Genomic DNA, 19,827 nt, shown 5'->3' with positions numbered 1-19,827 from the left:
CCTATTTTTAATCATAACCATCTGACAGAAGAGATGTGGATAAGTTGAAGAATATTACAGGACGACCAGCGAGATTATTTTTTAATCAAATCAGTTTGTGTGCTTGTAATTTTTTAAGCGCCTTTCATTAATCTTAGCTATCCTTGTGAGTCCTCTGATGGCATATTAATTTTTCATAAGCACAGGATTACATATCACTTGAATTTTTTCATTCAGACCATGCACCCCCCTAAACCACGTAACCCTAAAAATAAATGTTATTTTTCCTTGCCTTTTTACAACTTACACTCAGGAATTTGCTCTTTTTAAGGGCATCTATTTGAGGCATTTCAAACAAAATCCAGTGGAAAAGTTTACAGATGATTCAGCCTAAGAAAGAGGAAATATCATTGAAAAGGGATTAGGTGCTGGGTAATTTTGATCTTCTAGAATAGACAAATCCCAGTAATGAAAGCTACTGTCTTTGAAAACAAACCTTCGTGTCATGACATTTACTTGTGCACAAACAAACCCTAGGCCAGCATCTGGTGTGGATACCTAAGGCTTTTTCTGTGTTTGATTTGGCAAATATATGACTTCATCCATGCTTTGTATGTATGAGATGGAAATCTATGGTCGCAATGAATATTACATTGGCTACTTTTGCTGCACGCTATACCTAGTTTTATTATGTTGGACTCATTGAAGCAGAAGAAGTGCTGAAACGGGTTCAAGCCTATTAGTTTCAGGTGCTCATCTATCTTTTCCTGGAATTCCAGTGACAGCTGCATATAAGAAGCTTGTGCTCACTATGAAGACATTGGCTTGTGCAAAAGTATCATTTTTTAACGTGCAAGTTTGTTTAAACCTGAATTAGCCCATATTTGTCATTCGTTCTTTGCATATCTAAGTGTTGCATTCCCTGCAAAAATTATATGAAGGGCCTCTCTGCTCCCCGCCCCACATCGTTCAATGCTGAGTTTCTCTCCAGAGTCCAGTGAGAATGCGCCACTTAAATTTGCATCTAGGATATAGTGGCTAACATAGGATCCTAATTTGATTTAAACAAAAAGGATCTAAGGTTGGTATGGAGCCTAAAGCAATGTAAAAAAAAAAAAAAAGAGAGAGATGCCATAGCTATATATTGGTAAACTGGCTCCTGAGGTTACTGACAAGGGATTTGAAATACCTAGTGATCAGTTCAGGTCAAGGGTAGTGCCATCTAAACCTCATTTGAAAATAATTGGAAATCGCGAGGTGGTCAGTGTATTCCTTCTCTAGGATGGACTTCATCAAGGCAAGCTGCTTGACTACTTCAGGGAGGGTAGGCTTCTGTCTGCATTCATTGGTGTCCTTCTCACAATCGTACTGAAAGACATTATAAAGCATGTCCCTCCCATTCCTTAAAAGCACGTGTAAAACACACGGGTAGCACATTAGTGTTAATGGAATAAATGCTCATGCAATACTTAGGCATATGACATTACGCTTGGTTTTATATCTAAGGACTTCCAAAGAACGGATTCTGGGAATCTCTTGAAAATGGATCTAATCTCACCATTGAGGAAGGAGTCTTATTTGGAACATACCACAGATGCAGGGGCTGTATCTCCATCAGCACGGTTTACCGCTCAGTATAAATAATGGGCTCAATCACTCCCTAATGGCCTGATGAGTTATTGTGCTTTCTTGGGTGCCTAATTGTACCATCCAGACAGGACTTGAGCTTCTGAGAGAATACAGAACATTGCATAATGTTAGTTGTTTAAAACGATTTTTTATCCCCGCAGAAATGCCTTCCCAGGTGTATCTATAGAAATGAAAATGGGATTTATGCCCCAACTAAAAGCAATTACCAGGATGCAAATATTGAGCCTCGAAACCTCCTGGACTTCAAAACGGCTCTTGTTACTGACAACCACCACGAACTTTTAACAAAGTTTTCTACTTCCTAAATTGAATCTGATTAGGTGAAAAAATTATTGCGTGGATTTTTCTCCCTTGTAAATATTTCTAACGATTGAATAACCACTTGTGTCTATACTGTTTTTTTTTCCGTATGTCAGTTATAAATGTCAAAAAATACTAGCAAACTCCTACATTAACCACTTTTTTAAAGTGTTGGATGGGAAAACAGTGTGACCCCACTTCAACACAGAATTTGTTAGGCAGAAAGGAATTAACACGTTAGGAAGACTGTGTTTGTGTAAGCTGTTGTGCTGGTTGCTGACATTAATCTCTAGGACTGCAGCTTTCAAAATGAGACTTGGCAATATGCAAGTTATATTTGTTGAATATTCATTCATAATAGAAAAGCCTCCTAATGCCTCATTTATATTGTCATTTAAATCTAGTGCCACTTTAGATTAATTATAATCCAAATTATAGCTCTGTGCAGTACAAGAATTAATATAGAGTTTATCCAGATTAATACATTTGCATTGAAAATGTAATATGTCTCTGCCATGGCTAAAGGGACCACTTTTTAATAAGGGAGTAAACATGAGCAAAGATGGAAATTAACCTTCATTATTGCAATTAAAATTATCCTTTCATTCTAGTCTCATTAGAAAGAATACTGTACCAGTAATTATAATTTAGAATTATTTGTAGTTGAATAACATCCTCTGTTATATTCAAGTTTTATAGTATTCAAACTTTATCAAATACATTGATTGATAGATAATAACTCAGTTTTTTGTTTTCTTGGTTTTTTTCCCCCCAGATTTGCTTTGGGTACATATGTGTTATTGATTTTCCTCACTTGTTATGAGTATAAACCACCTTACAACCTTCCGTATTTTAGGGATTGAAAGTATTAAGTAGGCAGCAACTGAATTGAAATGAATTATGTCATTTTTATATTAGCACTCTCATGCAAGCTAAATAATCCCATAACTGACAGATAATCACTGGCTCATCTATTTGGCAGTGCTTATTTGTAATTAGATTTCATTTTTTAGTTAAAATGCATTAAAATGGCACTGTTTTTTTTGAGAATATTGGGAGGTCTTAATAACACAAAATGAATTGTGATCTTATTTCAAAATTTTGTCTAAGGTAACAAACAGGGTTTACTTCAATTGAAGTTGCAGTCATAAACTATGAGTAACCACAAAACTTAATCAAAACCTTCCAAAATAGACAGGCCCTTATTTCATATATTTCTAGGATAAGACAATTCGGAAAAAGAACCCAGAATTGATGCCCTGCAATTTATTGGGTAGGCCATAATCCTTGAGATAGCTAAACCCCATTGAGTAGAAAGGCATGTGTGCATAAAATGTAACTTCCATCATCTTTGCAAAAAGTTCTGATGGCCTGCCTTATCCTCAAGAGTCTGTTTTTGTTGTTACTGCATCTCAGCTCTCTCTGCTTCTTCTTATCAACGGCATCCATTTTCTGGGTGCCTAGCTTCAATTGAGTGGGTTGCAGGGGTGGTGAGGGATGAAGCCCTTATTTATAACTTCTTTTCAATTTAAAATAAGATGGTCTTTAGGAAGCCCCTAGCTTGCATTAAGATCATGGTTTAATTAACTAAGTTAATTAGCCAAAAAATATTGAAGTTGACACATATATTGGGTGGAATACTATAACCAATAGTTACAGCAGTGGCCATGAAACAATGACCCTAAAATTGAACTCTCTACTTCCTTGATGCAATGTGGAAGGTCACTAAATTAAAAACAAGTATATTGTTGATGAATATTAACAAGGCAAAAATAAGAACATGGATTAATTAGACCAAGTATTTACACCAGTCCATAGCGTAGTCTTAGTAAAATGTTTCAAACCTTGGAAGGAATGTTTTTTGATCCTTTATAGTACCAGCGTTAGAATATATATGCTTATGAGAAGAGGGCCATAGCTATAAATTTAATAGATTTAGAAGTTTATGGAAGGTTTATTCTATATCTGATGTTCCATGGGGCCTGCAAGCAATCAGAGTCATGGAAATTATCTTTTAACTTGTGTGTGACAGTTTTTGATAGCATAGGGAATTGGACCAACTTATTATTTGGTCGGTCTAATTCTACCATGTACACAAAAGAATGATAAGGGGATATGATATAATATTATTCTCTTAAGGGAACATACGCTTACTCATTAATGGGGAACTTTTTAAGAAAAATCTTTCAGTTTCACAGGGAAAAGCAACTGATAGACATTTGCTGATTTAAATGACAATCATTTTATAGAACTTGATCTGAAACAATAGGGAATAAATTTTATTTGCAGAATACTATATGGCATATTGTCTTCCTAAATGTTTATTTTTAACACTTTTAAGACAATAGCACACAAAGGATGTTTTGTTTTGAGAAGAAAAAACGTATTTTTTGATGCCAGAATTAAGTATGAGATACACATTCCTGTTTTGACCTATCTTTTGGTTATCAAATACTTGGATATTGTTTAATCAATGTAATGAAATTATTCAATTAATCTCAAACTTAAGTTCTTTCAAATACAAATTTGATAAATTATTTTTTCAAATATTTACAAAGAATCTAAATTTCTCCAAGGTATATGTATATATATATATATATATATATATATATATATATATATATGATAAATGTACTCATTCAAATAAAATCTAGTGTTTGGAAATCTAGAAATCAAAGGCAGTGTAATTTGTTGAAAGTGCAGCACTAATTCTGTACCTACCACAAACCTCAAGGAGATAAAATTATTGTCATCGTGTCATTTAAATTCTGTTTTAATTTTGGTCTCCTCAGAGTCAGTCTTACTTTTAAATTTCTTTCTGAATTTGAAATTCCTAAAATTATTTATATGTTCGAAAACAGGCATCTCTATTCAGGACAGAAAAAGAACATATTTTCTGGTTCATTTTTACTTTGTTTCCATAACATCCTTGACCTTATTTTTAAATTAAAACTGGGTTATTTTGCAATAAGGTGCAATTTGTTCATTTATATGAACCGTATGTGGATTGAAAAAAAATCAAGATAAATCTTCATGCACAGCATACAATCAGATTACGCCTAGACTCTATATTTACGCGGGGTCTGATAGCAATCAATGGTTTAGCTTCATTGCATTTCAAGATGTATTTGCACCCAGTTGTCCAGTGATAGTGTCCTCACCCTGGAAATAATTTAGTTGCAAATTGACTGGAAGATGGTGAAAATTGAAAGTTAAAATTAGAAATACTCATAATAAACAGCAGAAAAAAGGTCAGATGATGCTGCGCTATGATGAGATTGGAATGGATGGTAAATGAGGTTTTGTGTTTGTCGTGAGATGTATGTGACATGCCTACCCAATGTCGCTGTAATATCCAGCCTCACAGAGGAGATTATCGGGAAAATTGATGCTGGAAAGAATTTTCTGTTAGATTGGGAAATTAGAATTGCACTCTTTTCTTTGACACGTGTGAAGCTCCCGCACATTACATTGCCCATCTAGGCAAAATTCTAAACCATCTTTAACGCCGAATATTCGGATTAACCTCATAAAACTATTGTCTTCTTGAGATTTGGACCATAATGTTATGTGTACAGCCAACTGCTGAAACATCTAAAATAAAGTATAAATCACTTAAAGCAGCAACAGATATGGAATGTATAGTAAATTTTTTAAATCCTATATTCACCACGTGAAAATATTATTTTCGTTTCTGAATTATAATTAGTCAGTTCTTCTTGGTATTTTGAAATGTGTTCAGCGTCCAAGAATTTTAGAAAAGAGATAAGTAATTAAACATTAGTAAAAGTAACTATTTTCTAAGTTAGCATTTGTGAACGGGAGTAGATTAGCTTTAATGTGATAAAGGCATTCTGAGACACCAGAGAGCATGTGTTATGGATGAATCTTTCAAGGTCACCTAGGGTTATCTAAACATGAGACAGGAGTACATTTTAAAATATATTTATAAAGCCCACTTAGTAGATAAAAAGAAGTGTGCTTTTTGCCTTTTGAGGTTCGCATCATTTAAAAGTGTTTGTTCAGTCATTTTTATGATTCGGTGGATTTAGAGTCAGAGCTATTCGAAAAAGATACAATTTTTCAGAATTTGATGTGCGTCTTTTAAAATTGAGGTGTTCTATTCTTTTTTGGGAATCAGGAATAATCACACCAGAAAAGGAGCTAAAAGTCAGTGTGGGAGGGGGTACCCAGCCACTCCTGCTGGCGAAAGAAGAGGATGTTGCAACAAAAAGATCAAAACCTACAGAGGACAATAAATTCTGTCATGAACAGGTACAAGTGTTTTTTCCCTTTGCTGTGTAAACCTGTTTTATTGTTGTTATTATTGTTATTGTTATTATTATTATTATTATTGCTCCTGGTAGTTTTAGAGCCCCAAACGAGTTCATGCTGTTGAAACGTATGTAGACATTGTGCTCAGCATTATAGTTAACTCTCGGTGTTACTTCTAATGTTCTGAAGTCATCCGAGTCCATCCACTAACAGCAGCCATGTTTATTCCATATTCTCTAGTTCTTTCAGTGTCCTTATTGTAACTACAATAGTAGGGACCAAAGTCGTATCCAGATGCACGTCCTGTCACAGCACTCGGTGCAGCCCGTCATCTGCTGTCCCCTCTGCCAGGACGTCCTCAGCAACAAAATGCACCTCCAGCTACATCTGACGCATTTGCACAGCGTGTCTCCAGATTGTGTGGAGAAGCTGCTTATGACAGTAAGGAGACCAAATGTTGCCGCGGGTGTGACATGATCTCTCTAAAAGTATCAACGTGAAATCTGTAATTATTGGTTAGAAATTTGTTTTCTGCCTACTGAAAGCTCTCTTATAGCCTGTGTTCTAGAAATCACAACCAAGGCCCATTTATTTGTTGTCTCTTCTGCTTACGGAGAAAGAAAACACGATACGAGGCATACCTTATTCAGTGACATGTTTTACTGTCTTACTTCTGTACCTGTAATGTTAATTAAATGACTCACGTGTGCACATTGATTCTCAAACTTTCCTGATCATCGTTATAAAAAAATAGGCCAACAAAAACCTTCAAATTCCTATTTTTTAAAGAGAAAGGAATACAGTATTGCAACAGCATTGATCTAAAATTTGAAAGGATAACCTTGGCCTGTGAGATCCACAAAATGTCCCTGCTTTCTTTTGGGGAAAAGGAAGTGGGATAGGCTACCGCCCATTGACAGATATGGAGTCTGATTTCTGGGCTGCACGTGACGCAAACCCCTTTGGTTATCACAGGTGCCTGTGCCTGATGTGATGATGCCCAACAGTTTGCTACTGCCAGCAGCTGCCTCTGAGAAATCGGAGCGGGACACACCCGCAGCCATCCCAGCTGAGGGATCTGGGAAATATTCAGGTATGCCAGCCTGGACACAGTTTCTGCAGAAAACACGTTCAGGGGCTCACATGTGTGGTGATGTTCCAGGATCATTACTATCAAAGTTTTTTTGGCTTTTTTTTTATTTGCATTTTTTTTTTTAAGGAAGGAAAAAATGAGGGGGGAAAAAGCAACTGTGGTGTTTCCAAGAGCTGCATTTTCCAGAGCACATTAAGTATCTGGCTATCTGTAACTGCTCTTAGGAGACCTAACTGTCAATGACCAAGAATATTCTGTGTGTCCTAATTCCTGAACACTGAGGTCATGGCCCTTGATATCATGCTGATTGCAACATACTATAACTACCTTGAGCTTGCTTTTTTTCCTATCCCGGAATTCCTTGAGGTCAGGGGTGATTTCTTGTTCACCTTTACATCCCCAGCACCCAGTACACTGCTTGGCACATAGTAGTTGCTCGATAAGTATTTCTTCAAAGAATCAATTAGGAGCGCCTGGGTGGCTCAGCTGGTTAAGTGTCTGGACTCTTGATCTCAGGTTGTGAGTTCAAGCCTCGCATTGGGCTCCATGCTGGGCACAGAGCCTACTTTAAAAAAAAAGAATCGATTAAACAGAAATCTTTAGAGGTCCCTACTTACTATATTTACTGGCATTTAAGCATTAGGCTTTCTTCCTGTAAGCGACATATTTGTGCTTTCTTCTACACAGGCGAAAGTCCAGTGGATGACAAAAGTATGGCCGGTCTTGATGATTCAAAGGCTAGCGTGGAAATAAAGAGTGAGGAGCAGAAACCAAGTAAAGAGCCCATGGAAGTGTCAGAATGGAGTAAAAATAGCAGCAAGGATGTGAAACTCCCTGACACTCTACAGGATCAGTTAAGCGAGCAGCAGAAAAGACAGCCCCTCTCCGTGTCCGACCGCCATGTTTATAAGTACCGCTGTAACCACTGCAGCTTGGCTTTTAAGACTATGCAGAAGCTTCAGATACATTCCCAGTATCATGCGATTCGGGCCGCGACGATGTGTAATCTCTGCCAGCGTAGTTTCCGTACATTCCAGGCTTTAAAAAAACACTTGGAAGCAGGCCACCCCGAACTGAGCGAGGCTGAACTTCAACAGCTCTATGCCTCCTTGCCCGTGAATGGCGAACTTTGGGCAGAGAGTGAGACAATGGCGCAGGACGACCACGCCCTAGAGCAGGAAATGGAGAGAGAGTATGAGGTGGACCATGAAGGGAAGGCAAGTCCTGTAGGGAGTGACAGTAGCTCTATTCCAGACGACATGGGCTCTGAACCAAAGCGGACCTTACCTTTCAGAAAAGGGCCAAATTTTACGATGGAAAAATTCCTTGACCCATCGCGCCCGTATAAATGTACAGTGTGTAAAGAGTCGTTCACCCAAAAGAACATTCTCTTGGTCCATTATAATTCAGTGTCTCATCTGCATAAGTTGAAAAAGGTTTTGCAGGAAGCCTCCAGTCCCGTTCCGCAAGAAACCAACAGCAGCACAGACAACAAACCCTACAAGTGCAGCATCTGCAATGTTGCGTACAGCCAAAGCTCGACGTTGGAAATCCACATGAGGTCCGTGCTCCACCAGACCAAGGCGCGGGCTGCCAAGCTGGAGCCCAGCGGCCACGTGGCTGGTGGGCACAGCCTGGCAGCCAACAGCAGTCCCGGCCAGGGGATGTTAGATTCCATGAGTTTAGCAACCGTCAGCAGCAAGGATACCCACTTAGATGCCAAAGAATTAAATAAAAAGCCAAGCCCGGAATTAATCTCTGCTCAACCTCCACACCACCCGCTGCAGTCACCAGCACAAATTCAGATGCAACTCCAGCACGAGTTACAGCAGCAAGCTGCGTTCTTTCAGCCTCAGTTTCTAAACCCAGCCTTTTTGCCTCATTTCCCTGTGACCCCGGAAGCACTGTTGCAGTTCCAGCAGCCTCAGTTTCTCTTTCCGTTCTACATCCCCGGGACGGAGTTCAGCTTGGGGCCGGATTTGGGCTTGCCGGGCTCGGCCACATTTGGTATGCCGGGCATGACGGGAATGGCGGGATCCTTGCTTGAAGACCTGAAGCAGCAGATTCAAACCCAGCATCATGTTGGCCAAACTCAACTCCAAATGCTACAGCAACAAGCACAACAGTACCAGGCCACCCAGCCCCCACTGCAGCCCCAGAAGCAGCCCCAGCAGCAGCCCCAGCAGCAGCCCCAGCAGCAGCAGCAGCAAGTGGCAAGCAAGTTACTGAAACAAGAGCAAGCGAACATAGCCAGTGCCGACGGCCCCATCATGAAGGACGTGCCATCTTACAAGGAGGTAGAGGAGATTGTAGAAAAGCAAGAAAAGCCAAAGCAAGAATATGCAAGTGAGGGTGAAGGACTCAAAGAAGGCAAGGACGCGAAGAAGCAAAAATCTTTGGAACCATGCATCCCGCCACCCCGAATAGCTTCAGGGGCCAGAGGAAACGCTGCCAAGGCTCTACTGGAAAACTTTGGTTTTGAACTGGTCATTCAGTATAACGAAAACAGGCAGAAGGTCCAGAAGAAGGGCAAAAGTGGTGAAGGTGAAAACACTGATAAACTGGAATGTGGAACGTGTGGTAAATTGTTTTCCAATGTTCTTATCCTAAAGAGTCACCAAGAACATGTCCATGGGCAATTTTTTCCATACGGAGCACTAGAAAAATTTGCTCGGCAATACAGGGAGGCCTATGACAAGCTTTATCCAATCTCGCCATCTTCACCAGAAACGCCACCACCACCACCTCCCCCTCCCCCTCTGCCTCCAGCTCCTCCACAGCCTTCCTCCTTGGGTCCTGTAAAACTCCCGAGCACGGTTTCTACTCCTCTACAAGCGCCGCCACCCACACCCCCACCGCCGCCACCGCCACCGCCTCCCCCGCCTCCTCCCCCACCTCCTCCCCCGTCTGCTCCCCCGCAGGTGCAGCTGCCTGTTTCTCTTGACCTTCCACTCTTTCCTTCCATTATGATGCAGCCCGTGCAGCACCCTGCACTTCCTCCCCAGCTCGCCCTGCAGCTGCCCCAGATGGACACTCTCTCTGCAGATCTCACTCAGCTTTGCCAGCAACAGCTCGGATTAGATCCCAACTTCTTAAGGCATTCTCAGTTCAAACGCCCACGGACGAGAATCACAGATGACCAGCTAAAAATCCTGAGGGCTTATTTTGACATCAATAACTCTCCAAGCGAAGAACAGATCCAGGAAATGGCAGAGAAATCTGGGCTCTCTCAAAAGGTTATCAAGCACTGGTTTCGAAATACGCTTTTTAAGGAACGACAGAGGAATAAGGACTCACCGTACAACTTCAGTAACCCCCCCATAACTGTTTTGGAAGATATCAGAATTGATCCGCAGCCCTCCTCTTTAGAACATTACAAGTCAGATGCGTCATTCAGCAAGAGATCTTCGAGAACGCGATTTACTGACTACCAGCTTAGGGTTCTGCAGGACTTTTTTGACACAAACGCTTACCCAAAAGATGATGAAATAGAACAACTTTCCACGGTTCTCAACCTACCTACCCGGGTTATCGTCGTGTGGTTCCAGAACGCTCGTCAGAAAGCACGCAAGAGTTACGAGAATCAAGCAGAAACTAAAGACAACGAGAAAAGAGAACTCACGAATGAGCGGTATATCCGAACGAGCAACATGCAGTACCAATGTAAAAAGTGCAATGTGGTTTTCCCCAGGATCTTTGACTTGATCACGCACCAGAAAAAGCAGTGTTACAAGGATGAAGACGATGACGCTCAAGATGAAAGCCAGACCGAAGACTCCATGGACGCCACCGACCAAGTAGTGTATAAGCACTGCACGGTGGCTGGTCAGACGGAGGCCGCCAAGGGCACCGCCGCCCCCGCAGCAGGCTCTGGCTCCGGGACCAGCACGCCCCTGATTCCGTCACCCAAACCAGAACTCGAGAAGACCTCTCCGAAGCCTGAATATCCCACAGAAAAGCCAAAGCAGAGTGACCCCACTCCCCCTTCTCAAGGCACCAAACCAGCCCTGCCATTAGCCTCAACTTCCTCAGACCCGCCCCAGGCCTCGGCCGCCCCGCCGCAGCCCCAGCCACCAAAACAGCCCCAGCTCATCGGAAGACCTCCCTCGGCCTCTCAAACCCCGGTCCCTTCCAGCCCACTGCAGATTTCCATGACTTCTCTCCAGAACAGTCTACCTCCGCAGTTACTACAATACCAATGTGATCAGTGTACCGTTGCCTTCCCGACTCTGGAACTCTGGCAGGAGCACCAGCACATGCACTTCCTTGCTGCTCAAAACCAATTCCTTCACTCTCCGTTCTTGGAAAGGCCCATGGATATGCCCTACATGATATTCGACCCCAACAACCCGCTGATGACTGGCCAGCTGCTGAGCGGTTCTCTGGCGCAGATGCCACCTCAGACCGCTTCCTCGCACACGAACACGCCGGCCACTGTCGCTGCCTCCCTCAAGAGGAAACTGGACGATAAAGAAGACAACGCGTGCAGTGAGAAGGAGGGAGGGAACAGTGGCGAAGACCAGCACCGCGATAAGCGCCTGAGAACCACCATCACCCCGGAACAACTGGAAATACTCTACGAAAAATACTTGCTGGATTCCAATCCGACCAGAAAAATGCTCGATCACATTGCACGTGAGGTGGGGCTGAAAAAAAGAGTCGTGCAAGTCTGGTTCCAGAATACGCGAGCTCGAGAAAGGAAAGGCCAGTTCCGGGCGGTGGGCCCAGCACAGTCTCACAAACGGTGTCCTTTCTGCCGAGCCCTGTTCAAGGCAAAGTCGGCCTTAGAAAGCCACATTCGCTCTCGGCACTGGAACGAAGGAAAGCAGGCAGGTTACAGCTTGCCGCCGAGCCCTTTAATATCAACAGAAGATGGGGGAGAGAGCCCTCAGAAATACATTTATTTTGATTATCCGTCTTTGCCATTAACTAAAATTGATCTATCAAGTGAGAATGAATTGGCTTCTACAGTGTCAACACCTGTTAGTAAAACAGCAGAGCTGTCGCCGAAGAATCTTTTAAGCCCTTCTTCTTTCAAAGCAGAGTGTTCGGAGGATGTAGAGAATTTAAACGCCCCTCCTGCCGAGGCGGGGTATGATCAAAACAAAACGGATTTTGATGAGACTTCGTCGATTAATACAGCCATCAGCGACGCCACCACCGGCGATGAGGGCAATGCTGAGATGGAAAGCACCACGGGAAGTTCCGGAGATGTGAAGCCGGCTTTGTCTCCTAAAGAGCCCAAAACTCTCGACACTTTGCCAAAACCCGCAACCACACCCACCACGGAGGTTTGCGACGAAAAATTTCTCTTTTCTCTCACGAGCCCCTCCATACACTTCAACGATAAAGACGGTGACCACGACCAAAGCTTTTACATCACGGACGACCCCGACGACAACGCTGACCGCAGTGAATCCTCCAGCATCGCTGACCCGAGTTCACCAAACCCCTTTGGATCCAGCAATCCTTTTAAATCCAAAAGCAACGATCGACCAGGTCACAAGCGTTTCAGAACCCAAATGAGCAACCTTCAACTCAAGGTTCTCAAGGCTTGCTTCAGTGACTACCGAACTCCAACCATGCAAGAATGCGAAATGCTAGGCAATGAGATCGGCCTGCCCAAACGCGTGGTCCAGGTGTGGTTCCAGAATGCAAGGGCAAAGGAAAAGAAATTTAAAATTAACATAGGGAAGCCTTTCATGATTAATCAGAGTGGAACAGAAGGCACCAAACCAGAGTGTACCCTCTGCGGGGTGAAGTACTCTGCCCGCTTGTCCATCAGAGATCATATTTTCTCCAAACAGCACATTTCAAAAGTGAGGGAGACCGTTGGGAGCCAGCTTGATCGGGAGAAAGATTACTTGGCTCCGACCACCGTTCGACAGCTGATGGCACAGCAAGAACTTGACCGTATAAAGAAAGCTTCAGATGTGCTGGGCTTAGCGGTACAGCAGCCAAGCATGATGGACAGCAGCTCCCTCCATGGCATCAGTCTGCCAGCAGCCTATCCAGGACTCCCAGGCCTCCCTCCGGTTCTACTCCCTGGAATGAACGGTCCATCCTCCTTGCCTGGATTTCCACAAAATTCAAACAGTAAGTCATTTCAAGGCGAGTCAGTCCAATTCATTAATTAATATTAGGCAGCCAATCACATGTAACCAAGAACAGGATATACGTTTGGATCTCTTTTAATTTCAGTAAGTGACACCTTTACCTTCTCGGAAATAGATATTTTAGTGACTATAATTAAGAACCAGGAAGTAAGTCAGCCTGCAGGAAAATAAAGACTAGGCAGGTCATAGCAGTGTCTCAGAAAGATAGTAATTATTTATATCATTACATCCTTATGTCTTAAGAGAAGTATTCCTTTTATATAATTACTTTAATACTGATTTAAATGGCATTTTAACACAAACATGTGACATAATATTCAATATACATATTAATAAAGCAAAGCATTAAATAATACATTTTTTGGATCTTAATTTATGTTCTTTCCAAGGAAAAATTTTGTTTGTTCGTTTGTTTGTTTTGAGCTTGGTTGTTTTTCTTCCTCCTCTTCTTCTTCTTCTTCTTCTTCTTCTTCTTCTTCTTCTTCTTCTTCTTCTTCTTCTTCTTCTTCTTCTTCTTCTCTTCCTCCTCCTCCTCGTCCTCCTCCTCCTCGTCCTCCTCCTCCTCCTCCTCCTCCTCCTCCTCCTCCTCCTCCTCCTCCTTCTTCTTCCTCTTCTTCTTCTCCTCCTCCTCCTCCTTCAGTGCCAGGAAGTTCAAAAGTTAAGGGCCCTCTAGACATAGGAATTCTCCTACATTACACCTAGCAGGTAAAAAGCTTATGTTCAAAGTTTAACTCCTAAAAAGATGACTTCTGTGATAATTTACAATTTAGCATTGCTATAAGATTTTGATTTATGTAGCACCCATTGTTACTTGCTACTTCAATAAATTTACAACCTTAGAGATATATTCATATTACTCTATGACTTTTTACCTCCCCACTACCCCACATCTATAATTAAGTCATAACTAAATTGTAAAGCTGTTTGAGGCAACCCCAGATGATGAATCCAATTCTGTGTTCATCAAGAGAAATATAATTTATGCGCTTTAGATTTTGTGAGTAAAAATAAGCATCCTATTATATTGGCTTGAAAAAATTGAATATAGTGTGCTAGGCAATCACACAGCCAAACATATAATGAACGTTATATGTTTTATTGTTTTATATGTTATACAAACATTACTATGCAAAGTAGAAAAAAAAGGGCTCTCTTATAATTTCTTCCTTAAAGTAAGTTTTATTTTTCTTAACAGTGATTTTCAAAGAAAAAAAACCAAAACCAAAAACCAAGAAAACACCAGCAATGTTTTTCCTTTTTGTAAGGAAATTTTGACATTATTTAGAATGAATTAATTGCATGTATCTAGAAAGTTTCCAAAACACACAGAGCTTTTCTCATTTTCACTAATTGGATTTTTACATAAATTTCAAACTTTTCAATTTCATCTTTCTCTTCTAAAAACCAAAATTGCCATGTGATTGTACGAAGATACTTCTATTTTCACTTTGAGTTTGGGAGACATGAAAACAATGATAGGAATGGCCCTTTGACCACCGCTGGCTGCTACGGTTTCCCCTGTCCAGAATGACTAGTTGGCATTAGAGAGAAGCAGAATAGACCTACACATATAAGGAATGTGCCCAAGAACAATTCTTCAACGGCCCTTCCCTTAACTATCATACTAACTACCTTGCCCCTAAGTAATATTCTGGGCTTAATTATCTGGATAATCTTGGGGCCTGAAAATGTTAAAGCTACAATTGCATGATTTAGCTATACATTTAAATTAAGTCAGACATAATTGTTTTAAGAGTAATGCAGTGCTTGGTTTTTGCGTATGAATATATTAGTCTTCCTGTCCCACTTCACATGTCACTGTGATTATTGACACATAGAAAAATGACTTATGTGGAAAAACTCCTATGATCAGTTAGGTAAAATAGAGATTTTCCACATAATGTCTGGTGTGGAAAAACTCCTATGGACAGTTATGTAAAATTTAGTTATATAAAATTTAAAATAAAATATTATGTGAAATAGAGTAAAATTTGATACTTCACATCCACTAAGAGCAGTTTAAGGGTCTGTGCCTTTAATCTATAATCTGCTTTGACTGATGCTGGCTGGGGAGTCACCCCCTTCAATGGCAGCCAGAGCATCCTGTTTTTGCTGGATCACAGGCCTTTACTTGGACAGTGGGTCCTTCCCTGACTGCCCTTCTGGTCCATCACTCCAAAAACCGGCACCCAGAGGGCCTGTATGAGGGAAAGTGAGAAGGGAAGAGAGAGATGGTTATGAAATACTTAAATAACCTAACCTTTCTCCTCGTTCAACTCAACATAAATATAATTTATATCCTTCTCCCCTCCCCCCCCCAAAATGTGGGCTCTGTCTGTAAGTATCAGAGCTGCAGGAGGATGTCGGAGGCATGTCCTCAGTGAACAGTATCTATACGTGTGTCAGGTGTTGAGGAACTCGGCCCTTTGAATCTGTTGCTTTATTCAGTCCTAGACCAAAACAGACCAGAGAATGGTACAAAGAGAAAGGGTCTGTGAACATACCTACTAGAATTTGCAATTTCTCTTGAATTCCTTCTTTGTTTAAACATCAACACAGTGGGAATACCACTAGCAGGAGGATCCTGTCTGAGAGCCTAAGTTCCCACGCTTCCAGTTCCCATCCTTTTTTGGGCTAATTTACCTGTGGTGGGTAATGCTGAATCTTCTGATTAGATTCTGAGTAGAGTGGGGCTGTGGTTCTCCGTCCTTCTATCATCATCTTTCCACTGTGTTCTTTCTCCTCAAATAAGTATTTCCTCTGCTTCAGGGGATAGATAGACAAACCAGTGAGGTGAAATCAAAAGGAGAAAAACACTTCCTAAGTAGCATATATCTGAGTTTCTCATATGCCCTGCGAGCTTGCCACAGCTTGATATATATATATATATATATATATATATATATATATATATATATATATATATATATATGAATAAACTTTGAGAATAGGACATGTTCATTTTGGGCCCACTTCAATGGGATTTGTTTATAGAAAAGCCTTCATTTTAAAGAGAACCCATCTCTTTGAAGGTAAATCTGAGGGGCTTGATCCTAAGGAAATCACAACAAAGGGACTCCATTGACTATGACACGTGCCATAAAGTAATGTCTGATTCCAAAGCCTACACGCCAACACCGATTTAAATGGTAATGTACATGTTCAGTGTTAGTATTTATCATCCTCTAAATTTTCCGGTTTGATCACCCACTTTGTTCTATTTTGGGTGTAATTGCTCTTCTGCTTTACCAGCTTTAATACTTACCTTGCTTCCAACAACCCTTCAAATTATTTCATCTTTCAAGACCATAAGAAGGCCCTTTCAAGGGTTAATATGCATCATGTGTGCCTGTTTCCCAAATGATGACCCAGCCCTCTGTTCAGCATCACTAATGACTAGTACTCATTTGCTACTAAAATGAATTACTTTCTGCTTAAAAAATTTCCACATTTGTCTTTTTCTCTCATGATCATATGCAAAAAGGGCAAGTGGCAATAGGAAATCACATGCCTGTACACCTGGAAAAAATTCAAAAACTTTAAATTTGCATTTAATCCTTTTTTAAAAAGATTTTATTTACTTACTTGAGAGAGAGAGAGAAAGCACGAGCAGGGGGAGGGGCAGAGGGACAAGCATACTCCCCACTGAGAAAGGACCCTGGGATCATGACCTGAGACAAAGGCAGACCCTTAACCAACTGAGCCACCCAGGTGCTCCAAAATTTACGATTAATCCTTGAGGATGTTGGCTTCCTTTGGCATTTTGCTCAAGATGAATAGAATACTAACTTGATTTTCTATTTTTAACTTATTTACTTTATTGTTTTAAGCAGGGTCTGATTTTTATATCTTCCATTAGTGTTTGGAAATACTGTCTAACCCAGTTTCCTTAAACAGAACGTTAGAACATGCCTTTTGCATTTTTCTCATACTTCAGTGTAATTTACTAGCACATTTGGGGTAAATCTAGATAAGAGAAAGTCTTTCATAATTTTAGCACAATTGTCTTTGGCTCCATGTACATAATAAGTTTTATTTTCACCTCAAAAATAAATTTTCCCTCTGGGAGACCAAGATCAGGAAACCTGAGGGAAAATAGCTGTATCTAAGTTCATTGCGAGACAGGATTTTGTTCCAAAAGTGTAACTTTCGGGAATAGGCAGCTGTTCCAAGAGAATAAAACCAAACAAAATAATGATAATAGGAGATTATTTGTATAAAAACTTTTCTCTCTCAGTGAATTTCCAACGAACTGGAGTAGGAGTTAGGGAATAGGAACAAATGTATCTTTAGCACTATAACTTGGTAACAGACATGAAAATTTGACATGCATTTAATTTATAGTTACCACTTATTCTGTATCAGGATTACCATTCAGTTTTTCTCTTCTATTTCCTCTTTTCATCTATCAGTTGGCTTTTTACCTAATGGCTAATTATTTTTTTTTAAGGTTTTATTTATTTATTTAACAGAGAGAGAGTGCTCATAAGTGGGGGGAGCAGCAGGCAGAGGGAGAGGGAGAGGGAGAAGCAGGCTCCCCACCAAGCAGAGAGCCCCATGTGGGGCTCAATCCCAGGACCCTAGGATCATGACCTGAGCCAAAGGCAGACCCTTAACTGACTGAGCCACCCAGGCACCCTTAATAGCTAATTATTTAATCTGATTACTCCTCAAGATGTTGAATTCCTGAAAATCTCTGATAGTCTTAGACTGTAGTAGTTAGGAATACTATTGCAGTCTTCTGAAAATTTTCATGCCAATTCATCATATGTCCTCTAGATGGGAACTTGTAGACCCCATCTGATGGGAAAGCCTGAGTCAACAACTATTGATCCTTTTTGCTTTCTAACTACCATTGTTGTTTTAAGTCTTTTAGCTCCTTAAAATTTCTCACCTTAAATTATCATGTCAGAGAGATAGTGAGCCAGCAATTTTCTCAGATGTAAGGGGCAAAAGCAAGTGTGGAGGGGAGTATGGGATTATTGAGTATGAAGTCTAGTTGAACTAGACCTAGAACTAAGGTTGACTTTATGAAGAGGCAGAAGAAGCTGAGTTCCATCACTGTATCATTCTAACAATGCAAGGAAGGTTCTTCTGTCCTGAGTAAAGCTTCTTCCACCTGAATCACTCAGGCCTGGAATTCTGTAATTAGATATTAATGCTTTTGACTTAATGAATTATCCTCTGTGAAATGGAAAATAGCATAGAACATCATGAAATCAGAATACTATAGCAGGAAGAAACCCCAAATTATATAATCTAGTATAAAGCAATTTCAGAAATAGGTGTATTTAGGGGCACCTGGGTGGCTCAGTTGTTTGAGTTTCCAACTCTTGATTTCGGCTCAGGTCACGATCTCAGGGTCCTGGGTTTGACCCCCCCCCCCCCGCCCCTGCATTGGGCTCTGCACTCAGCAGAGAGTCTGCTTGGATTCTCTTTCTCTCTCTTCCTTTCTCCCTCCCCCTCCCATCCCTCCATGCATGTGTGCTCCTGCTCTGTCTCTGTGTCTCTGTCTCTCTCTCTCTCTCTCTCAGATAAATAAATCTTTAAAGAAAAAAAATAGGTGCATTCAAATTATTGGTTCTTTCTCACAAATACAATTTAATAGAGAAGCAAGTGAAAAGAAGAAAGGCCTAGTAGTGCCTGAATAAAGGCAAGGGAGTTGAGGGATTGGGACTCCAAAAGCAACTCCATTACTTCACAATTTTCTTAGGGCTAGCTAGTCTGTGTCCCATGAATCCAAGGAGTCTATCATACCAAACTGGATTAAAGATTCAGGAATTCATTCATTCATTCCTACCATTCCCCTGCAAATCTTAAGCCATTTTCATTTCAGTGTGTTTCCAAGGTGTCAGCCATTCTTCTATAAAATATGGATACTTGCTATTGGTTTCTCCTGGAAATACAATGCTATTTTCAAGGATTTTTTTTTGTGCATTTTGAATATTTGTATTTTTTAGCTTTTGAAATTGACTCAGTTAGACAAGAACTTTAAGTGGCAGCTATAAAATTTAGTTTCCCCAAAACTCATCTCCTATTGAGTCATAGATTTCTCTCTGTCAAGTGACCCAACTGCTCTCAGACTCAATTTTCTTACTTCAAAAAATGGAATTTTTAGCATCTGTCCCCACTTACCATTGAGGATATCGGAAAACTATTCTCTAATGTGATGGGAATTCCTTAGAGATTATCACTAATACAACTTCAGAAATTATTGCAAAGCAAGTCAGAGAAAAGTTGGGCGTGGTGAGGTTACAAAGAAGAGCAGCCAGTAATAAGCTAAGCTAATTGACAATAATATGATAATGATTAGGGTCAAGTTGAGAGTGATGTTGAGGACTTCAGAGTATCTTGAATGCTAAGCCTAAGAAAAGCTTTCTCGGCTGGGTGAAGTCTAATTAAAGTTTGTTCTCT

The 19,827-nt window shown here is 40.7% G+C and overlaps 1 protein-coding gene across 4 annotated transcripts in view; it reads left to right on the top strand.

The window, feature by feature from the left end:
* Positions 1-19,827, top strand: part of ZFHX4 (zinc finger homeobox 4) — a 179,100-nt gene that overhangs the window by 153,652 nt on the left and 5,621 nt on the right. For 3 of the 4 annotated variants that reach the window (XM_087864792.1, XM_087864791.1, XM_045806091.2), the window contains exons 7-10: positions 6,071-6,204; positions 6,445-6,645; positions 7,180-7,297; positions 7,985-13,393. In XM_087864792.1, the coding sequence (XP_087720918.1) occupies positions 6,071-6,204; positions 6,445-6,645; positions 7,180-7,297; positions 7,985-13,393 (5,862 nt within the window). The remainder of the gene's footprint in view (positions 1-6,070; positions 6,205-6,444; positions 6,646-7,179; positions 7,298-7,984; positions 13,394-19,827) is intronic. The other variant, XM_087864793.1, reaches the window with a different exon arrangement.

Source organism: Ursus americanus, chromosome 9 (genome assembly GCF_024610735.1).
Source record: "Ursus americanus isolate L20-20 chromosome 9, mUrsAme1.1.p, whole genome shotgun sequence".
In the NCBI taxonomy this organism is placed as follows: domain Eukaryota; kingdom Metazoa; phylum Chordata; class Mammalia; order Carnivora; family Ursidae; genus Ursus; species Ursus americanus.
The sequence above is the reverse complement of the archived record's forward strand: the minus strand, read 5'-3'. Positions and strand labels throughout refer to the sequence as shown.